This window comes from Rhamphochromis sp. 'chilingali' (assembly GCF_963969265.1).
Source record: "Rhamphochromis sp. 'chilingali' genome assembly, chromosome: 20".
Classification (NCBI taxonomy): domain Eukaryota; kingdom Metazoa; phylum Chordata; class Actinopteri; order Cichliformes; family Cichlidae; genus Rhamphochromis; species Rhamphochromis sp. 'chilingali'.
In genome coordinates this window covers 33,431,863-33,455,197 of record NC_137947.1, presented here as the reverse complement: position 1 = coordinate 33,455,197, position 23,335 = coordinate 33,431,863, and the positions used below count along the sequence as shown (strand labels likewise).

Below are 23,335 nucleotides of genomic sequence, written 5' to 3'. Positions count from 1 at the left end.
ACACACCTCCAAATGGATGTAGGCTTTGTTGTCATGTGATCATTTTCATTGAATAGCGCGAAATTGCTCCACAGCGCCCCCTACAAAATTTCAAAACATCAGCCCCAGCTCTGTGTTTCATCTATGAGTCTGAAACCTGGTAAGCTTATGGAAAATATCAAGATGTACAAAAAAGTCTCTTGGAGCAATATCCCAAATCCAACAGGAAGTCAGCCATTTTAAAATTAATGTGTAATTTTGGCGACATTTTCCCCTCTTTTCAGGCTTCATACTTTGACGAACTCCTCCAAGGGATTTCATCATATTGAACCATTCTCCAGTGTGTGGAATCTAAAGACCTTTGTGATGTTAAATTGCGAAGCTTTTTACGTCCAGGGATACGGGGTGGTTATGGTGGCACTTAGAGTTTGAATCACTCGCCAAAAAGCAGTAATCTGCTGTCACTCAAAAACACAATGTCCAATCTCTCCCAAACGTCTCAGGTGTGATGAGACTCGAGCTTGGAAGTGTTTGTTATGCCATTTGTACATAATGGTTAGAGCGCCACCTAGTGGAACGACTAACTAATCATGAATGAATGAGTTGAATTGTTAGCTGGTGGTTAAATGCATGAATTCCATCAATGTGACATCACATCGGACGTGCTGGTTTTAGGTGTTGGGCGTGGCTCGACACGCCGGGGTGCGAGGGCCCTCATAACGCTGCTTGCAGCTTTAATTATTATTATTATTATTATTTCGGCAAATGAATTGGCCGTTTGAGGGCCTAAACATGCTCGAAAACTCATGAAATTTTGCACACGCGTCAGGTCTGGTGAAAATTTACGTACTTTAATGTTCTCAGACATGGCCAGGGAAAATTAGCTCAGTAGCGCCACCTAGAAAAATGAAAAACGCGAGCCCCCGATATGGGTATGACCTACATGTTTGAAAGTCGGTACACCTATATAACGTTCAGAGTCGAACAAAAAAGTCTATTATGGCAATGTCCTAAACCCAACAGGAAGTCCGCCATTTTGGATTGAAGGTGACATTTTGGCTCTGATTTTGCCATTTCCATGCCTCGAACTTTTGCGAACTCCTCCTTGGGGTTTCATTTCATAACCTTCAAATTTGGACAGTGTCAACTACACCCTTGTGCCATGTTAAATTGCGGAGCTTTTGAGTTTTCACAATACTATGAGGCCGTGGCGCCATGGCGAATTTCGATGACTCGCCATGAAAATCTTATTGCCTCTCATTCTGTCATACATGTTCCAATCTGGACCAAAGAGCACACATATGATAAGGCTCCACCCCTGAACATATTTCAACTGCCATATTTGACATCAAGGACAGCGCCACCTAGTGGGAACAGGAAATGTCATGTTTTACACTTTGGGGTACAGTATAGTGATGGGTGACATCTGCAGCCTCAAATTTCTCCAGGAAAGCCTTAAGGAGTTGGTCTTGGGTTACAGTGAAAACTGTGACTTTTTGCAAAAGGGTGTGACCCCAGCAGCATGGCGAACTTTGATGTCACGCCATGAAGAAACAAATTAGTATAACTCAATGAAATCCAGTCTGATCAGTACCAGACTTTACAGGCATGATGTCAGACCCGCCCTGAACAGATTGATGTGCCCATTGTCGGAAATACGGACAGCGCCACCTAGTGGCAACAGGAAATGTCATGGCTTTAACTTTGTTGTACTGATTTTCACAGGTTGATCGTGGCCACCTCAAAAGCGGTGAATATCACCATCAGTCCCTCGTGATGCTTCAGTGCAAAAATTGTGACTTTAAACTGAACGGCGCACCCTGGTGGCAACGCGGTTCATCATGAAAGATGAAGTGGCTTTTGAGGGGCTTGGAAAGTTTATAGAGGCTTGAAATTTGGCACACACCTCCAAATGGATGAAGGCATTGTTGTTATGTAACCATTTTCCTTGAATAGCGCAAAATGGCTCCACAGCGCCCCCTACAATATTTCAAAACATCAGCCCCTGCTCTGTGTTTCATCTATGAGTCTGACACTTGGTAAGCTTGTGTAAGATATCAAGATGTACAAAAAAGTCTCTTGGCGCAATATCCCAAATCCAACAGGAAGTCAGCCATTTTAAAATTAATGTGTAATTTTGATGACATTTTCCCCCCTTTTCAGGACTCATACTTTGACGAACTCCTCCAAGGGATTTCATCATATTGAAGCATTCTTCAGTGTGTAGAATCTAAAGACCTTTGTGATGTTAAATTGCGAAGCTTTTTCCGTTCAGGGAAACGGGGTGGTCATGGCGGCACGTAGAGTTTCAATCACTCGCAAAAAGCAGTAATCTGCTGTCACTAAAAACAAAATGTCCAATCTCTCCCAAAGGTCGCAGGTGTGATGAGACTCGAGCTTGGAAATGTTTGTTATGCTATTTGTCAATAATGGTTAGAGCGCCACCTAGTGGCATGACTATAATCCTGGTTGAATAAGATGAAATGTTAGCTGGTGGTTAAAAGCATGAAATCCATCAATGTGACATCACATCGGACGTGCCGGTTTGAGGTGTTGGCAGTGGCTCGACGTGCCGGGGGTGCGAGGGCCCTCATAACGCTGCTTGCAGCTTTAATGTTATTATTGTTATTGTTATTGATATTATTATTGTTATTGATATTATTGTTATTGTTATTATTGTTATTGTTATTGATATTATTATTGTTATTGTTGTTATTGTTATTATTGTTGTTATTGTTATTATTATTATTGATATTATTATTGTTGTTATTGTTATTATTATTGTTACTGATATTATTATTATTGTTATGGTTATTATTATTGTTATTGATATTATTATTATTGTTGTTATTATTATTGTTATTGATACTATTATTGTTGTTATTGTTATTATTATTGTTATTGATATTATTATTGTTGTTATTGTTATTATTATTGTTACTGATATTATTATTATTGTTATTGTTATTATTATTGTTGCTGATATTATTATTATTGTTATGGTTGTTGTTATTATTATTGTTATTGATATTATTATTATTGTTATTATTATTGTTATTGATATTATTATTATTGTTATTGATATTATTATTGTTACTGATATTATTATTATTGTTGTTATTGTTATTATTATTGTTACTGATATTATTATTATTGTTATTATTATTGTTACTGATATTATTATTATTGTTATGGTTGTTGTTATTATTATTGTTATTGATATTATTATTATTGTTATTGTTATTATTATTGTTATTGATATTATTATTATTGTTGTTATTGTTATTGTTATTATTATTTTTATTTTTATTGTTGTTATTGTTATTATTATTGTTGTTGTTATTGTTATTATTAGTTTTGAAAAATGAGATCGCAGATGCAGGAGAAGAAACAAGCTATGTGTCTGTGTGTGTCTGTGTGTGTGTCTCTGTGTGTTTGTGTGTGTGTGTGTCTCTGTGTGTGTGTGTGTGTCTGTGTGTGTGTGTGTGTGTGTGTCTGTGTGTGTAAAAGTCACCGTCTGATGACTAATAATGTTCCTTCAAGATGTAAAATACTGTTACAGTGTTGCAGTGCATTATGGGATTCCATTGTGCTGGTGGACACTTCATTCAGTGATATATTAGAAGTATGTGCATCTAAATCCCAGACAGAAAACTGTTAATGTTGTTCAACCAGCAGCTCCTTTAAACTCGACACTAATTTAAAACAGAGACACGTTCATCAACTACACACGTGAAACACATCCAACTCTACAACTGCCTACATCTGTAGAAACATGCCTGATGCAGCCACCAGACAGAGAACAGCATAAATGGCAACACCAGTTATCCCAGCAGTTCTTATCTGGCGTGAGTGAGTTTCCTTTATCGTCCTGTCTAACTGCTGATTCTGCTGTGAAGCTTTGTTAAGCCTACGATGTAATCAGCAGCAATAAAGCTGATATGTGCAGTTTAACATTGTGTAAAGCTGGGTAGGTCTACATGTGTGAGGTGCTTCTCTCTCTCCAGGACCCAGCTATCCCCACTCGTTATCCTCACTGTCATAACAAACAGCCCACAGTGACCCCCACAGCACAGAGCTCAGAAAACTGCTGAAATACCAAAAGGCCCACAGGGGGAAAAATGTATATATGGTCATTCAATGTATCAGACAGTTGTTTTGTAAAGATGGTGCTGCAGACTGACAGAAACATGGTCAAGCTGAACTTCCATGTACAGATGTGTGTAATAACTGCACAGCGTTACCTCAGCCAGCCTTCCATGGCCTCAGTAGCACACAGGCATACGAGCCGCCATGGCAGAAACCCCTGTTTATTAATTCGCACAGTGAGTCCAGGCCAGTGGTAGGCTGCCCATTAGCAAGTTGTTTTTGGTCTAGTATATAGATCCAAGACCCCACCCCAATATAATGAGGGAGCCACAAGCCAGCGTACTTTTAGTATTGCTCCTAAACCCAGCATGGGTTGTACCAGGAAGGGCATCCAGCATCTCTGACAAATCAAACATGCTGATAATCGCTAACATTTCCACACTGGATCAGTCAAGGCCTGGGTCAACGATGACCACCACGGTGGAAACTGTGCTACTTTTAGCCAAAGACAAAGGACGAGAGAGGGGAGGAGGAAAAGGAAATGCGGAGGGTTGGTGTGACAGCAGAGGATCCTAAGGCCAGGGAAGGGGTGGGCAACTCCAGGCCTCGAGGGCCGGTGTCCCTGCAGGTTTTAGATGTGTCCTTGAACCAACACAGCTGATTCAAATGGCTAAATTAGCTCCTCAACGGCTGTGTCCCAATCCAGGCTCTGCAGCCTTAAAGGCCGCATTTTAAGGCTGATTACATCACAGCGACGCGCCGAAGGCTGTCCCAATTTGAAGGCTGCTCGAAATGCGGCCCTCAAATGCGTCCTTCATTTCCCTGAATTTTAAGGATGTGGCGGTGTAGACTTCGTGGCCCAACATATCCCAGAATGCATAGCGCGGCGGTGGGTGTGGATAATTTTGCCGAAAAAAAACGGTGGATGAGGTGCGGCCGAAGAGTGAACTTTAAGTACTGAATATGACGTCACTTATTTATGTGCAAATGTTTAATAACGAAGAACATTAAAACATTACTGTTGGCCACATGTCGGCAAAGTCATGTGACATTAGTGACGTTTGTACTAACTTGGTTTTAAAGCCTTTACTTTAAAATATGCGCCGTTCAATAGCTGAGCTTAATCTTACAGAGAATGATCAAAGCTCATGTAGAAACAAACAAATGAACAAAAGATTTTCTCCTTCATTTCTGTCAAACAAAGCTGTATGACACGTTTCCAGCTGTTAGTATCATGGTTGCTAGGCAACCTGGGCGGCGCGACGGAGGCTAGACCGCCCATTTCACAAGCCTCGCACTTCCGGCCTTAGCAGTCTTTAAGTACGCGGCCCTTGTGGACCGTTGAGGCTGCGTACTTTAAGGCTGCAGACCCTGAATTGGGATACAGCCAACATGTCCTACAGTTCTGCAGAGGCCTGGTAACGAACTAATCATGTGATTCAGGTGTGCTGACCCAAGGTGAGATCTAAAACCTGCAGGACACCGGCCCTCGAGGCCTGGAATTGCCGCTAGGGTGATATGAAGGCAGATAATCCAGACTTACCTTCATATGCAAAAACATATTTCTGAAAATGTTCAACTCTGTCTTTAAAGTACACGGTCTATACTGTTTAGGGAAGTAAAATTGTAGTTAGTATGCCAGACGTGCCTGGGTGTGATGTCACGAGAACATTACCAACAGATAGAAGCTCCGATTTGTGCCTAATTTAGCTCCTGAAACTGAAAGTGCTACAAACAGCGGGAACAACATCATAAATAAACCTAATAATATAATAAACCTTAAACATGTGGCCCACCACAGCAGGTAGTGCCACATGTTTAAGGTTTTTTATGCCATATTCCTTGAATCATAGCCCAAAGGGATTTGTGCCTTCTCCCAGGACTGATCCAAGTATCTTTTCCTTTTTAGGTCAATCTGTAAACTACTGACTGAAACGCCAAAACTCTTTGTTCTTAGCAGGCTAATGTTGTCTTTTTGATTCAGCCACAAAGTGTTGTTTTCTTCCTTCTATCTTCTAGAGCAGCAAATCAGGCATCATTCAGCTGCAGACTATCATGGCTGAGTGAGTCATGAAGAAGTGTTTGTATCTTTGGCAACCTTTCCATTTTTTGGGAACTGTGTGAACTCCTACGAAAGTTCATCCAGCAACCAAAGTGTTGCTGTGAAGATGGAAGATAAACACATGGTCATATGACTTTATTACCTCACAAGTTAGGAGATTAACTCTCACAAGAAGTCGTTTTTAGCTGAGTCCAAGCCAAACAAAGTGTTCTATGAAGCTCTGATTCCTGCGAGACATCATCAGGGTGGAGTCTCTATGGCTTTCATTCAGTGACGTTACATAAGTCTGGAGAGCTGCCAAGTCTCCGGCCCAGGCTTTTTCATTTTCTTTTGTTTTTGTGAGGAAAGAGCTTCTGCACACTCTAACCAGCCAGGCTCTGGAATTTCTGCCTAATTTAAACTCGTCACAACACAAACAGCACAACTTCAGCTCATATATAATACAAGAAATCATTAAAATGCTATAGATAGAGAAGTGCTGGTGGGGGGTACATCGCATAAAATGGTGCCGGATGACCCCACAGGTTGAAACTGTCAAAATAAAAGTCTTTCTTATGTCTGTAAATCTGTAACATATTGTATTGTTAAATATTTCTGTTACTATAGTGGAGCAACTGTAACCCACATAATGTCCTTAGGGATTAATAAAGTGCGCTGATTCTGATAAATGTTGCTTGGTATGCTTAAATGTACATCTGGAGTGCGACACACAGAACTGCTAACAATTGTGTTAGTTCAGCAAGCAATAATAAAATGACCGACTTCAAGCCACTGATACCAACTTTAACACAGCAGGCTCTATGCACGCCGCTGATGTGAACCACAGCTCAGGACTCCAGCTCCATCACACGCCGTGCCAGCGCCGACTGGGCGGGGATGAGCAGTACCTGAGGATGTGGTGCAGACTTCTTTTTTTGCTGCATTGAGTCACAGCTCCGGTGGGATGGGCCACGTGACCAAACCCCGCACCGTTATGGAGGACAGACCTGGTCTGTGTCTGCGGTAACGACCTGCCACACCGAGCTCAGTCGGAAAACACGAGCCAGAGAAAGCTAGAACTTTTAACATCGCCATGTTCGTACATGTCCCTGCTCGGGGCAAGTCCGCGGGCGAGGTCCTGCACAACACGAGTGCCCTTGGAAATCCCAGGCAGGGTTTCAAAGCGCACACAGCCTCTCTGCACTGCAGCAAAGTGTCGCATACGCGTTTTGGCCAGAACTAGACCGAAGCGCGGAGTGCCACCGTCGGACAAATATCAGAGAGTTCCGCGTCTGACAGGCGCCTGCACCGAAAAGCAGCTGCGCAACTGCTATCAGAGCACCGCGGCTTGTACCGACAGAGGTGTTTGTAGAGGCTACGGGATAAGCTAACTCACCTGAGATTATCTTCTCTGACGATGCGTCTTTCTCGGTCATCGTGTCCCGCAGTTTCACCTCCTCTCGAGCCTTCTCTCCGATACAGCTACACCAAGCAATTTTCCTGGTTGCTGAGGCGCACCGGGCCAAAGTGGGGAAAAATCAAACAAAATGTGGTTTTCGTCACTAACGCGGTGCCCCCCCCGAGCTTCGCTTTACCGCCTGTCGTTGTGTGCATAAGACCTGGAGATATTCGTGGACAGGGTTGAGGTTCGTGAGGGTCTAGAAGCAGGAGAGGTGCAGAAAAGCTTCAGCACAGAGGATGTTGGACCCCAGATTTGCTGCTGCTGCTCTGTCCGCCCCTCCCATCACATTCATGGCTGTCCTGACCAGGAATGCTGCCCCTGTCCGGTCTGAGGCAGCTTTGCTCGGTGCAGCCGCAAAAGATGCAGTACTACCCACTGTACCCCACTACCGCTGTGCCCCCCACTACTGTACCAGCATTCAGACTAGTGTAACGAAAACCCCATGAAAAAATTACCAAACGAGTGAATACGTGAAAGACATTCAGGTTAGATTCATACAAGTCGATCGTTTCCCCCCTCCACTTTAATTACTTTAATTAAAAAACAAACAAACGTTTGCATGTTTGTTGCATGGTCCCGAGTCTTCTGATTATTATTGTGTTTTGGGTTTTTCAGGAGGCCCGGGGTAGACCCAGGACCCGCTGGAGAGATTATATCTCTCGGCTGGCCGGTGAACGCCTCAGTGTTCCCCGGACAGGCTGGAGGAGGTGGCTGGGGAGGTCTGGGCTTCTGTGCTTAGGCTGCTGCCCCCGCGACCCAGTCCGGATAAGATGGATGGATACTTCTGTTTAACTGTCTTTAGGTTTGGTTATTATTCTACATGTGTGTGATTCTCTTTGGTCCAGTTCACAAACACAATCTGCATACCCCATACAGATTGTGACAGTCTGTGTGAAGTGGTATACACGGCATTATAATACAGGTGAGAGGTAAGGAAGTGCAAATACGTCGTTACTGCAGGTACGTTATTTTCAGGTAGCTGTCTCTACTTGAGTATTTATTTTTCTGATGTTTTTCTAGATCCTAGATTTTAACAAAAGTATCTGTACTTTGTACTTTTTACATTTTCAAACCAGGCGTAATACTTTGGGTTTCAAACATTTGAAGAGAGCGCTGCTGCTGCCGGGTGTTAACGTGGGCCAGTGTTGTTTTTGGGGGGGCACGATACCGGAACAGTGCAGATGTCTAAAAGTTCTAGTCGCAGTACTTCAGCATCTAGCTAGCCCTACAGAAGAGAAGGAGGAGTAATGCTTCTTAAGTGGCAACATGTTGACTTGACATTTCTTGTTTCCAGTAGGGGGCGCTCTAAATTTTGCTGAGAGTGGGCATATCAGTGTGTTCAGGGCAGGACCGTCATCCTGTGGAGTTTGGACTAGATTTCTATGTGTTATAGAAATATGGCTCATCGTGGCAAAACAAAGCTCTCCATGCTGCCAGGGGTGTATCTTTTGTATGAAAGCTCACAGTTTACAGTGTAACACAAGTCCAACTTCTTAATGTTTTTCTGGACAAATTTGTGGTTGCTGGGGGCACGCACCTTCAAACTGTACCCCAACATGCAATACGTGACATTTCCTGCCCCCGCTACGTGGCGCTGTGGCCATTGTCAAATATTACAATTGAATTGTGTTCAGGAAGTTACAATGCGTGAGAAGTTTGATCGAGATTGGACAATGTATCTGTGAGAGGCGTCTTTGCCACGGCGCCCCGTCGCAAAGACTCAATTCAGTACAGCCCAAGTTAATTTTTATTGATCAAAGTTTCAGTTTACCAGCAAACATGGCAGCTCTGAGAGCACCAGTGGCCTATTTGAGCAGCAAACAAAAAACGCCTTCTGCATCTGTTTGCAGGATGATTGTTGTCAAAGTCAAGGCTGTGGAGAACAGGCTGGGGGATTATGGCTTCTCTCACATTCCTCTGTTCAGTGTACCTTGTTAGGACCCAATTTCTTGCTGAGGTCATTCAACACAACTTACTCTCTCTGCAAATCGGGACACAAATGTTTCTATACCATCCAGCCAGGCCTACAAAACCTCTCACCTTCCTCTCAGTGGTGGGAACAGGAAATGATTGGGTGGTGTCCACATATCCTTTATCCAAACGTCACCAGTTCTAGGATGAAAGTTAGAAATGGCATTTATTTACCAGAAATCAATACAAAAATCTTTCTGTTTGTCAGAACAGTGGGGATGCACCACTAGCTACTGGAAACTTTAGTTATTCCCAGTTCCAGCACTTTCTGCAGCACTGGCACCAAACTTTTCAGGTGAACTGGGGCATTCTCCTTAATCTGTATCTTGTACTGGAAGTGGTGCGTTTGAGTGACTCATGCATGAACAGAAGACTATAACTGATGGAAATTAACTTACATTTATTATTAAGATGACTATATGCATTTGTGTATAAACATTTACTGCACACTAACAATCACACTACGTTCTTGACTGCCCAATAATTCTAACGTTTTATTATTAAGCTACATGATCATAGCTGATTTATGTTTTGACTTTTAAGAGTTTTATTGGTTAAATGATTCACAGTTATGGTTTTAGACATGTGGGAGTCTTACAGATCCTTACTGCGCAGTATTTATTATATATTACCCGTATTTTAACAGCTTTTACATACTGTAACTACTAGTTGACCTGCTTATTTATGCTACCAAAGACAGTCTAATAAGGATTATAAGACACTACACACTGTGTCATTTGAGGAAAGTACTATGTCTTATTAGATTATGGATTTACAAGGAAATAAATTAATATGGTTACAGTGGGTGTGTTGTTTGTTTGTTTTATTTGTTGTGTTGTTGTGTTGTTTATTTACTGGGGGGAAAAGCGCCAAATACTCACCATCTGTTGTTTTGGTAAATGACTACAAAACTACAAACGGGTTGTAAAAAGGAAGGAAAGGAAAATAGTCAGCGAGAAGGAAGGATGTAGAGGTACAAAGAACAAGGACCAGATGGAAAAAGCACTTAGCAGGCTGGAATCCAAATAGTCCAACTTGTCATTAACGGTTCAGAACGAGCCAAAACAAAAAAGATCAGTTCTCCAATATGAAGGATCTGTCCTGGGATCTTAGTCATGGAGAAGGTTCATCAGACTCACACGTTGTACCTTAATGTTAATCCTTCAATGGAACGCCAGGAACTTAGCTGCAAATGGACAGGCGCTTCAGGGCACAGATGTGTTCATTAAATTTAAATCCAGATATCATGTGTACACAAGAAACATTGGTTTAAACCAAATCTAGATTTCTAGAGTTAGCTCTTGATGATAAAGATGTTGATTTTGATCAGCCAATTAATCAGTTAAACTTTAAAGTCTATCCCAAAGAAAAGAGGTAACAAAAAGGAAAAGTTAGTGTGTTACATTCTTGTGTGTTGGACACAAGAATGTAAAGCATAATTAAAGCCAGGAATAAAGCATTTAAAACACTGAAAATAATAATAATGTGTGTTAAAAATGTAAGGCTCTAAAAGGAAACAGGCAGAAGTTAGAAGAATAATTAAAATGGGACTAAGAGGGAATATTGCATGAAATACTGTAACACTTTGGAGAGAGTCCGGACAACTAATAAATATATGTCTGTCTACGGGAAAGAGTATGGTTATCCAATAATGAAAGATAAATAGTTGATAACAAAAGTAAAGCCGAACTATTGGCAGGAACATTTGCAAAGTTCACAGCATAGAAAGTTTAAATAATGCAGAAACACAAAGGAAAGGAGGCCCTACAAGAAAGAGGTGAACATGAAGGACTGATAACTGTCATGTTTTCAATAGCAGAGTTACATAATGCGTTAAAGAAAGTAATACAGCTCCAGCACCAGATCTAATTAGTTACTGCATGATTGAAAACCTTGGTAAGTTTGGTAAGAGTAGAATAGTAAAATTATCTAACAAAATATGGGGTGAAAGTAAAAAAAAATCAGTGGGAAAAGGCTGTTGTTGTTCCATCTGTAAACCAGGAAAGGATCCAAGCTTAGCTGAGAGTTACAGGCCGATAACTTTAACATCTCATTTGGAGAAAATAATGGAAAAAATAGTGAATGAAAGATTATTTCTTAGAAACTAATGGTAAGATCAAATATTCTCATAGTGGTTTTAGGAAAGAAGAAGCAAGATGGATCCAGCTCTGTGTCTACAACATGTAGTAAGACGACCCAAGGAGAGAGTACAGCTGTGTTTGTAGATACTGAGAAGACATATGATAGGATGTGAAAGAAAGACTCCTGGTCAAGCTGCATCAGATCGACAGGAAAAATGTAGAAATGGATCAGGAATGTTTGAACGAGTAGGAAAAGAGTTCAGTACAGGTTATGAGGTACAGAATGGTAATCCACAAGTATTGTTAGTCCAATAATATGTTCCATATTGATTAATGAGGTATTTAATAATATAATCAATGGGAGTTTCATTGTTTCCAGATGATGGAGTCATTTGGAAGAGAGGAAGAAATATAAGGTTCATCATGACTGAAGTACAGCAAGAACTACAAAAGAGGAGGATTGGGCTCTGGGATGGGGATTTATGTTCTCTGTTACAAACACAAAGTGGATTATTTTGACATAAAAGAGAGTAGATTAGCAGTTTAATCTCAAATTCTATGGAAATGAAACAGAAAAGGTTGATTTATTTTATATTTAGGTATCTGGTGTAATAAAAGGCTTACATGGAAAACACATATTGGGGAAATTTTTTTTTTTATTTAACCTTTATTTAACCAGGAATGTCCCGTTGAGATCAAAGACCTCTTTTTCAAGGGAGTCCTGGCCAAGAGGCAGCACATTTCAAGACAAATACATACGAACAAACAAAGTTAAAATTACACAAAACAATTACACATTATTGAGGCAGCCTGTAGGCCTTTGAGTTTAGTTTTAAAAACATTTAAAGACAACAATTCAGTTAGTTTCCAGTCTTTCTGTAACATGTTCCATGAAAAAGGCGCAGAGTGGACAAAGGCTTTCTTACCCAGCTCTGTGCGGACAAGGGGAACAGACAACAGCAGCTGATCATTTGAGCGCAAGGAGTAAGAACCACTATTTGTCCTTGTGACCAAAGTACAAATATAAGGAGGCAGCAATCCAAGCATAGCTTTGTAAATAAAAGTGTACCAATGCCCCTGTCTTCTAATGGCCAAAGAAGGCCATTTTACTCTTAAGTACAAATCACAGTGATGGGTCAGGTATTTACAATTGGTAATAAACCTCAAGGAAGCATGATACATCGTGTCCAACATTAGAAGACATGAAGAAGAAGCATTCATATACAGAATGTCACCATAATCTAACACAGATAAAAAGGTTGCAGTGACAAGACGTTTTTTTACTGCAAAAGAAAAGCACTGCTTATTATGGAAGAAAAAACGAAGTTTAAGTCTCAGTTTCTTTACTAGTCTCTCTATATGTGGTTTAAAGGTGAAGGAGTCATCAATCCAGACACCAAGGTATTTATATTCATGAACTATCTCTATGGCATTTCCTTCAAGGGTGGACACCACTGGAATAGGCTCCGGGACCTTCTTTGACTTGGAAAACAACATTAGCTTAGTCTTGTCAGCATTGAGAACTAATTTTAGCTGAATAAGTGAATGCTGGAAAGCAACAAAGGCTTTCTGTAAAGTTTCAATGGCCTGAGCAAGAGATGATCCATAACAGTAAATAACTGTGTCGTCAGCATAAAAATGCAAATTTGTGTCTGAGACATTTTGACCCAAGTCATTGATATATAAAAGGAACAGAAGGGGACCCAAAACTGAGCCCTGTGGCACCCCCTTGTGGACAGCAACAAATTTAGAACAAAGACCTTCAAGTTTAATGCACTCGGTTCTATTTTTCAGATAATTTGAGAACCACGCTAATGCATGTTCTGACAATCCAAGGCTGAGCAGTCTGTTTTTTAGGACTGCATGATCAACAGTGTCAAAAGCTTTTGAGAGGTCAATAAAGAGTGACGCACAGTACAATTTCTTATCAAGTGCCACAATAATATCATTTATCACTTTCATAGTGGCAGTGTTAGTACTGTGTTTTTTCCTGAAGCCTGACTGAAATTTGGAGACAATATCATTAGAGTACAAAAACTCTTTCAACTGGTCACAAACTAGAGATTCCAGGATTTTGGATAAAACACACAAATTTGATATTGGCCTATAATTAGTCAACACCGATGGATCACCTCCTTTCAATAAAGGCAAAACGAAAGCTGATTTCCAAACCGCTGGAATTTCTTTGGTTTTAATTGAAAAATTAAATAGAATTGAGAGTGGTTCTGCAATAAAATCAGCTGCCAACTTCAAAAAATAAGGTTCCATCAAGTCTGGACCAGGAGGTTTTCTGTGATCCAAAGCCTTTAAAGCTTTATGCACTTCATAAACACTAAAAGGTACAAAGTTAAAACGGTCTCCAGAAAACATAGAGAGTTCTGGGCAAGTATTTGTTAAAAAAGTTTCTGCAGAAGCAAACAAGGAACCCACTGATAGAAAGTGTTCATTAAAACAATTCAAAATTTCAGTTTTATCATTAATTGAGACTGAATCTTTTACAACAGATTTAGGAAAGGTTTGAGTCATTTTATTGGCGGAAAAAGACTTGATTACTTTCCAAAATTTCTGTGGATCATTGAGGTTCTCAGTGGTGACAGACAAAAAGTATTCAGATTTGGCCTTTTTAATAAGAGAAGTACATTTATTTCTAAGCTGTTTGAAAACAGACCAATCAGTGGAAGTATCTGTTTGTCTCGCCTTGTCCCATGCTCTATTACGCTTGTGTATGCTATCTGCGAGTGTCTGCGAAAACCAAGGATTTTCTCGACCTTTAATTCTAACTTTCCGTAAGGGGGCATGTTTATTAACAATTCCCATAAAACTTTCCTTAAAATAAAGGAATAACTGAAATGTAAAAAGGTTTTGAATATTTTAAGATATTTAAAAGGCAGCGAGTGGGGTGCAGAGTGGACAGCATTAAAGGCTTTATATAAAGGTCTCATTAGATTAGTTCTGGTTTGTGGTTCAGCAGCTAAAACATTGTTAAATAGCTTTAAATTAAAATTCTGTATCAGGCGCTGAGGCTGTGATGTGGGGCCATTCAAACTACACCAGTGTCCACACTGTGAGTTTAAAATGGGTAAACAACTGCTAGAAATCAGAAGACACCAAACTGCTTTAAATTACTTAGTAAAGTTAAAAGGACATAGCATATATAGCACAGAGTATAATTAAACCTAGTCAAGAAAAAGGAAGTGTACAGATAATCAGTTTTGGTTGGATTATAAGGGAAAAATGAATGAGAGACAAATTAGTAACAAAAATATTAGTCCAGCAGTACCATTCTCAGTTTTATTGCCATTGCTACAGTGGGGCAAAAAAGTATTTAGTCAGCCACCGATTGTGCAAGTTCCCCCACTTAAAATGATGACAGAGGTCAGTAATTTGCACCAGAGGTACACTTCAACTGTGAGAGACAGAATGTGAAAAAAAAATCCATGAATCCACATGGTAGGATTTGTAAAGAATTTATTCGTAAATCAGGGTGGAAAATAAGTATTTGGTCACCTCAAACAAGGAAAATCTCTGGCTCTCACAGACCTGTAACGTCTTCTGTAAGAAGCTTTTCTGTCCCCCACTCGTTACCTGTATGAATGGCACCTGTTTGAACTCATCATCTGTATAAAAGACACCTGTCCACAGCCTCAAACAGTCAGACTCCAAACTCCGCCATGGCCAAGACCAAAGAGCTTTCGAAGGACACCAGGAAAAGTATTGTAGACCTGCACCAGACTGGGAAGAGTGAATCTACAATAGGCAAGCAGCTTGGTGTGAAAAAATCAACTGTGGGAGCAATCATCAGAAAATGGAAGACATACAAGACCACTGATAATCTCCCTCGATCTGGGGCTCCACGCAAGATCTCATCCCGTGGGGTCAAAATGATCATGAGAACGGTGAGCAAAGATCCCAGAACCACACGGGGGGACCTGGTGAATGACCTGCAGAGAGCTGGGACCAAAGTAACAAAGGTCACCATCAGTAACACACTACAACGGCAGGGAATCAAATCCCGCAGTGCCAGACGTGTTCCTGCTGAAGCCAGTGCATGTCCAGGCCCGTCTGAAGTTTGCCAGAGAGCACATGGATGATACAGCAGAGGATTGGGAGAATGTCATGTGGTCAGATGAAACCAAAGTAGAACTTTTTGGTATAAACTCAACTCGTCGTGTTTGGAGGAAGAAGAATACTGAGTTGCATCCCAAGAACACCATACCTACTGTGAAGCATGGGGGTGGAAACATCATGCTATGGGGCTGTTTTTCTGCCAAGGGGACAGGACGACTGATCCGTGTTAAGGACAGAATGAATGAGAGCATGAGGGTGGGGATGGATGTTTGTGTCTGTGTGTGCCTGTATGTCTGTGTCTATATGTCAGGTTGGGTGTCAGACGCCACCTCTCTGGGGACATCTCAGGCCCTCCAAGGTTTGGAGGCCTATCTCCACCCACCACCACTTCCCCTGCCAGTGGCGGACTTCCTCAGGTGTCGGTGCGTTGGTGGTTCTTTGTGTCTGGGGGTGGGCGTCCAGGTACACACCGGCTCACTCCTTGGCGGCCGCTTATCGGGACCTGGAGCCTGGTGCTCGCTCGGGCCACTTCGGAGGTGGGGTGCCCCCGGCCTCTCGGCCTGGGGCTCGGTCACTCAGGCGCAGCTGGCTGCCGGCGGAGCTCACGGGCGCGTCACTGCAACCCCCCCTGGCTTCTGCTCCGCGGCTGCTGAGTGAGCCCTCAGCTGGGACTCTCCTCAGCTCTTACTGGGACAGTGGCGCAGCTGCCCCTCTGTTGGTCTTCCTTGGTCTCTTGTGTTCTGGGGGCCTCTGGATGTCTGGAGTTTTGATCTCCTCCATACCTGCTTCATACCCTGGAGGACGGGGCTGTGGCCCCCCCACACTCCCTAGCAGATCGTTACATGGAGAAACCTTTGGAATGCAAGCATGCTGATCCACACAGGTATGCACACAGGTGTACACACGGGTATTCACAGACGCGGACTACAGCTTTCTTGGCTGCTGCCTCAAAGCACATTGTACGCTGTCTATCTTGCGTGCTGCACAATATCGTTTATTATTTAGTATCTACTGATATCTACTGCTAGCTAGTTTATTGTGATGGTGCCGTTTTTTTTATTATGTTGCTCTTTGTTGTTTGCTTTCCCTTCTGTTTTTTTTCTCCATAGAGGTGCTATAAGATGGCGCCGAGTATGGCAGCCTCGTCGCGAGCTCCCCCAAGCAACGGCTTTCTTCTGTGTTTAATTTTACTTTTCCTTTATTTTTTCACTAGCAGCACTTGTCTCCTTGTGTACGACCGACAAACCTTACTGGACATAAAAGACGGTCTTTCTTATAACTTTCCGGAGTTCAAGTTTTGCAACACGGACGCTCCGTTTGCAGACCCCCCATTCATCTCACCTGAGACGCCTTTGTTCTCTGGCCCTGGAGGCCGCAAACGCCGACGCAGAGGGAGAAGATCTGGCGTTCTGGTTCGACTGAGACGGCGCACTAACAGACCACCGTTACCCAGTTTATTACTGGCTAATGTGCAGTCTCTGGAGAACAAGCTGTGCGAGCTTCGGGCACGGATCTCATTCCAGCGAGAGATGCGGGACTGCTGCGTGATCTGCCTCACAGAAACCTGGCTATCGGACAAGGTACCGGACTCCGCAATACAACTACCGGGGTTCTCCGTGCATCGCGCGGACAGGTCACAGGATCTTACTGGGGAAAGCAGAGGCGGTGGTGTGTGTTTCATGATCAACAACAGCTGGTGTGATTATGCGAACGTGCACCCGGTCAAATCCTTCTGCTCACCGGACCTGGAGTACCTGATGATTAAGTGCCGGCCATTCTGGCTACCGAGGGAATTTACAGCAGTGATTATTACGGCTGTTTACATTCCCCCACAAGCCGACACTGACCGTGCACTCAGGGAACTGTACAGCGCGATCAGCAGCGAGGAAACCGCACACCCAGAGGCAGCGTTTATCACAGCCGGAGACTTTAATAAGGGAAACCTGAAGAAAGTCTCACCCAAACTCCACCAACACATCCATTTTAACACGTGTGGAGACCGGCTACCCGACCACTGCTACACCTCTTTCCGGGATGCGTACAAAGCCCTCCCCCGCGCCCCATTCGGCCAATCAGATGACTGCTCCATCCTGCTCCTGCCCGCCTACAGGCAGAAGCTGAAACAGGAAGCTCCAACCCGGAGGGCGGTGCACTGTTGGACGGACCAATCGGAGTCTGCGCTGCGGGACTGTTTTGATCACGCGGACTGGGAAATGTTTCACGTGGCTGCTAGGGACATTGATGAGTACACAGACTCAGTCTGTGGATTTATCAGGAAATGCGTGGAAGATGTCGTCCCATCCAGAACAGTTAAATCCTTCCCAAATCAAAAACCCTGGATTAACGGAGATGTTCGCGCGGCACTGGCGGCACGGAGCACCGCCTTTGCCTCCGCGAACACATCGGACTACAAACACGCACATTACCAACTCCGGAAGACGATCAAAGCAGCCAAACGTGAGTACAGGGACAGGGTGGAGCAACAGTTTGACAACCCTCGGAGTATGTGGCAGGGACTAAACACGATCGCAGACTTTAGAGGGAAAACCAGCACACCGCAGACCACGGCCTCTCTGTGTGAGGATCTAAACGTATTCTACGCTAGATTCGACACAGCGAACACCATGAGACCGGACAGTGTGCGCACCGCGGATGACGTCAGTGCGCACACTGTGTCTGAGGAGGATGTGCGGAAGTGCTTCAGGAAGGTGAACGCACGCAAAGCTACTGGTCCGGACGGGATTCCCGGCCGCGTCCTCAAGTCATGCGCGGCTCAGCTGGCTGGAGTGTTCACGCACATCTTCAACCTTTCCCTCTCTCTGTCTGTAGTCCCAGCCTGCTTCAAAATGGCCACCATCGTCCCTGTACCCAATCCTCCACCATCTCCTCATTGAACGACTGGCGACCTGTAGCCCTGACCCCCATCGTAAGCAAATGCTTCGAGAAGCTGGTCAGGGACTTCATCTGCTCTGCACTACCCGACTCACTGGACCCTCTACAGTTTGCATACCGCCACAACAGGTCCACTGATGATGCCATAGCCCTGACACTACACACTGCCCTGTCACACCTGGAGAAGAGAGACACGTATGTGAGGATGCTGTTTGTAGATTACAGCTCAGCATTCAATACCATCGTTCCCTCGAAGCTGGACAGGAAACTGCAGGATCTAGGACTGAGCAGCTCCCTCTGCAGCTGGATCCTTAGCTTCCTGTCTGACAGACGCCAGGTGGTCAGACTGGGCAGCATCACCTCATCCCCCATCACACTGAACACTGGTGCTCCACAGGGGTGTGTACTGAGCCCTCTCCTGTACTCACTCTACAGCTACGACTGCACAGCCACTAACAGCTCCAACATCATTGTGAAGTTTGCGGACGACACTACAGTGGTGGGTCTTATCACCAACGGTGATGAGACGGCTTACAGGGAGGAGGTCAGCGCCCTGACCCACTGGTGTCAAGACAACCATCTCACCCTCAACGTCGCAAAGACAAAGGAGTTGATAGTGGACTTCCAGAGGTGCAGAGAAGTACACACCCCCATCACCATCAACGGCGCTGCTGTGGAGAGAGTGAGCAGCTTCCGGTTCCTTGGAGTACATCTGGCTGAGGATCTTACGTGGTCAGTACACACAAACAAAACAGTGAAGAAGGCGCAGCAGCGCCTCTTCTTTCTCAGGAGACTGAAAAGATTCGGCATGAGCCCCCGCATCCTCAGGACCTTCTATCACTGTGCCATTGAGAGCATCCTCACTGGATGCATCACCACCTGGTATGGCAACAGCACCGCCTACAACTGCAAAGCTCTCCAGCGAGTAGTGCGGTGCTCTGAACGGATAATTGGAGGTGAGCTTCCCTCCCTCCAAGACATCTACAGGAAGCGGTGCCTGAGGAAAGCGGGGAGGATCATCAAGGACTCCAGTCACCCCAGCCATAAACTGTTCAGACTACTTCCATCAGGAAGGAGGTTCTGCAGCATCCGGTCCCGTACCAGCAGACTGAGAGACAGCTTTTTCCATCAGGCCATCAGACTGCTGAACACGTCATAGACACCTCAGCTTCACTACTGGAACTTCAACATTATGCACTCCACACTGTATATAAATGCCACTTGTTTTGCACATATTCAACTCTGTATATTTTATATATTTTATTATTATTATTTTTATTTTATTTTATTTTATTTTTTTTACTATTTAATTTGTAAAAATGTGTATACACACACACACACACACACACACACACACACACACACACACACACGTAGGAAAATATTTAGTATACACATCCAGAAATGCATACACTATTATATATTGTACATATATTTATTAGTTTCAGGTTGGCCATTCTTGTATTTTGCTCGTTTGTGTTGTTGTGTTTGCACATCTCTGTTGCTTGTGGGGCTCGCACACAAGAATTTCACTCGCATGTGCTGTGCCAGTGTGCCTGCACATGTGATGTGACAATAAAAGTGATTTGATTTGATTTGATTTGATTTGATTTGATCCAGGTGTTTTGTTTGGGTTTTTTTTCCTTTCTTCCCCCCCTTCTCACCGTCTCTTCTCCCCTTTGGTTTTCTTTCTCTCCCTCTCTTTCTTTCATTCTCTCTCCCTGTTCTATCCCCCAGTCATGTCTGTCCCGTTTGTAGCAACTGAAAATAAAATAAATTCATAATTATAATAAAGGTCAATCAAATGGACCAATATGGCAAGGCCATGATGATCCACTTGGTAAAATAAATCCGCTTGGCATCTTTCTTGGCCTTCAGACAACAATTCTGATGCTAAAGATCCAAACGGGACACAAAAAAAAAAAAGAAAAAAAAAAGGACAGAATGAATGGGGCCATGTATCGTGAGATTTTGAGCCAAAACCTCCTTCCATCAGTGAGAACTTTGAAGATGAAACGAGGCTGGGTCTTCCAACATGACAATGATCCAAAACACACCGCCCGGGCAACAAAGGAGTGGCTCCGTAAGAAGCATTTGAAAGTCCTGGAGTGGCCTAGCCAGTCTCCAGACCTCAACCCCATAGAAAATCTGTGGCGGGAGTTGAAAGTCCGTGTTGCTCGGCGACAGCCCCAAAACATCACTGCTCTCGAGAAGATCTGCATGGAGGAATGGGCCAAAATACCAGCTACTGTGTGTGCAAACCTGGTAAAGACCTATAGTAAACGTTTGACCTCTGTTATTGCCAACAAAGGTTATGTTACAAAGTATTGAGTTGTATTTTTGTTATTGACCAAATACTTATTTTCCAGCCTGATTTGGCGCGAGATATGTGAAGACTTATCATTTTCTGGGGGTGCTCTGTCTCCGGGCTGGAGCCCTGGCTGGGCCTTGGGGGCTTGGGTCCTGGTTAGTGTGTCGCCGGGGTTGTGGGCGGGTGGGTGTATGGGGGCTCAGCCCAGGTGCCTGGTGCCGCCGGTGCATCGAGCCACCTGAGGGGCTCTTCAACTGGTGGGGGAGGCTGTTACATCTTTGCAGGAGGTCTCCTCTCTCCAGGAACTCACTCTGCAGGTGGGGGAGAGATATAGGAGACGTGAAGGATGAACTCAACCTTGGTGTCTATTATATTGTGTAGTCTGGGAGATGAGTGGATGATGGGGTGGGTGCAGTTTTCTCTGTGGTGGGGTCGGGTGGGCTATCCTGGGCTCTGGGGGGCCGGGCAGCGCTGCTGAACTGGGCCCCGGTCCGGATGGGTCTGGGCCCCCTTGCCCTGGTGGCGTCCAGAGTATGGGGGTGTCTACTGGGGTCAGCGGGTGAGCTGGCCCCAGGGAGTGGCCCTTGCTTCTCTCCACCCCAGGGAAGAGGGTAACACTACCTGGGTCTGAGTGCAGTTTCCCCCTCTAGGGGCAAGGGTACCTAGATCTGTGGTATAGAGTACGCTTGAGGAGTGTGATTGTGTGTACAGTGTCTCTCTATGTCTGTCTCCACGTTGGGTGAGCTCACGGGCGCGTCACTGCAACTCCCCCCGGCTTCTGCTCCGCGGCTGCTGAGTGAGCCCTCATCTGGGACTCTCCTCAGCTCTTTCTGGGACAGTGGCGCGGCTGCCCCTCTGTTGGTCTTCCTTGGTCTCTTGTGCTCTGGGGGCCTCTGGATGTCTGGAGTCTTGATCTCCTCCATACCTGCTTCATGCCCTGGAGGACGGGGCTGTGGCCCCCCCACACCCTCTAGCAGATCATTACATGAAGGAACCTTTTAAAAAAACAAGCGCGTCCATGCTCACAGGTGTACACACGGGTGATCACACCCACAAACTACACCCTTTTTGGCTCCTACCTCAAAGCACACTGTGTTCTGTTGATCTTATGTGCTGCACAATAATGTTTAATATTTAGTATTTACTGTCATATTCCCATATATCATTGTGATGTTGTTTATTGTATTACTCTTGTTCTCTTCTGCTTGCTTTCTTTTTTCTTTCTCAGCAGGTGATCCAGGTGATTGATATATGCATTTTCTTTTTCTTTTTTTCTTTTCTGCCCATTCTGTTGGTTTTTGTTTTTTGCCCTTCTCCCCCGTCCCTCTTCTCCGCTGTTTTTTCCCCTCTTTCTTTCTCCCTTTTCTTTTCCTCATTCAAGTCTGTCCCGTATCTAGCAAGTGAAAATAAAAAATAAAATAAACAATAAAAGGTGAATCAAATAGACCATTACAGCAAGGCTGGGATGGTCCATTTGGTAAAGTAAATCCGTTGGGCATCTTTCTTCGCCTTTAGACAATAATTCTGATGCAAAAGAAGCAAACAGGACAGGCAAAAAGAAAAAAAGAAGGAACCACTCAGTTTAGAGAAAGTTCAATTCAATTCAATTTTATTTATATTTATTTATATAGCGCCAAATCACAACAAAAGTTGCCTCAAGGCGCTTCATAGATACAGAGAAAAACCCAACAATCATATGACCCCCTATGAGCAGCACTTTGGCGACAGTGGGAAGGAAAAACTCCCTTTTAACAGGAAGAAACCTCCAGCAGAACCAGGCTCAGGGAGGGGCGGGGCCATCTGCTGTGATTGTTTGGGGTGAGAGAAGGAAGACAGGATAAAGACATGCTGTGGAAGAGAGACAGAGGTTAATAACAGATATGATTCAATGCAGAGAGGTCTATTAACACATAGTGAGTGAGAAAGGTGACTGGAAAGGAAAAACTCAGTGCATCATGGGAATCCCCGGCAGCCTACGTCTATTGCAGCATAACTAAGGGAGGATTCAGGGTCACCTGGTCCAGCCCTAACTATATGCTTTAGCAAAAAGGAAAGTTTGAAGCCTAATCTTGAAAGTAGAGATAGTGTCTGTCTCCTGAATCCAAACTGGAAGCTGGTTCCACAGAAGAGGGGCCTGAAAACTGAAGGCTCTGCCTCCCATTCTACTTTTAAATACTCTAGGAACAACAAGTAGGCCTGCAGAGCGAGAGCGAAGTGCTCTAATAGGATGATATGGTACTACAAGGTCATCAAGATAAGATGGGGCCTGATTATTTAAGACCTTGTATGTGAGGAGCAGGATTTTGAATTCTGGATTTAACAGGAAGCCAAAACAGGAGAAATCTGCTCTCTCTTTCTAGTCCCTGTCAGGACTCTTGCTGCAGCATTTTGGATCAGCTGAAGGCTTTTCAGGGAGTTTTTAGGACTTCCTGATAATAATG

The 23,335-nt window shown here is 43.8% G+C and overlaps 1 protein-coding gene across 5 annotated transcripts in view; it reads right to left on the bottom strand.

The window, feature by feature from the left end:
• Window positions 1–7,877, bottom strand: part of hspa12a (heat shock protein 12A) — a 103,346-nt gene extending 95,469 nt beyond the window's left edge. Inside the window, exon 1 of one of the 5 annotated variants that reach the window (XM_080869285.1) lies at window positions 7,506–7,877. In XM_080869285.1, the coding sequence (XP_080725411.1) occupies window positions 7,506–7,545 (40 nt within the window). In that variant the 5' untranslated portion in view covers window positions 7,546–7,877. The remainder of the gene's footprint in view (window positions 1–7,505) is intronic. The other 4 variants (XM_080869283.1, XM_080869287.1, XM_080869286.1 and 1 more) reach the window with 4 other exon arrangements.
• Window positions 7,878–23,335: the final 15,458 nt, after the last annotated feature.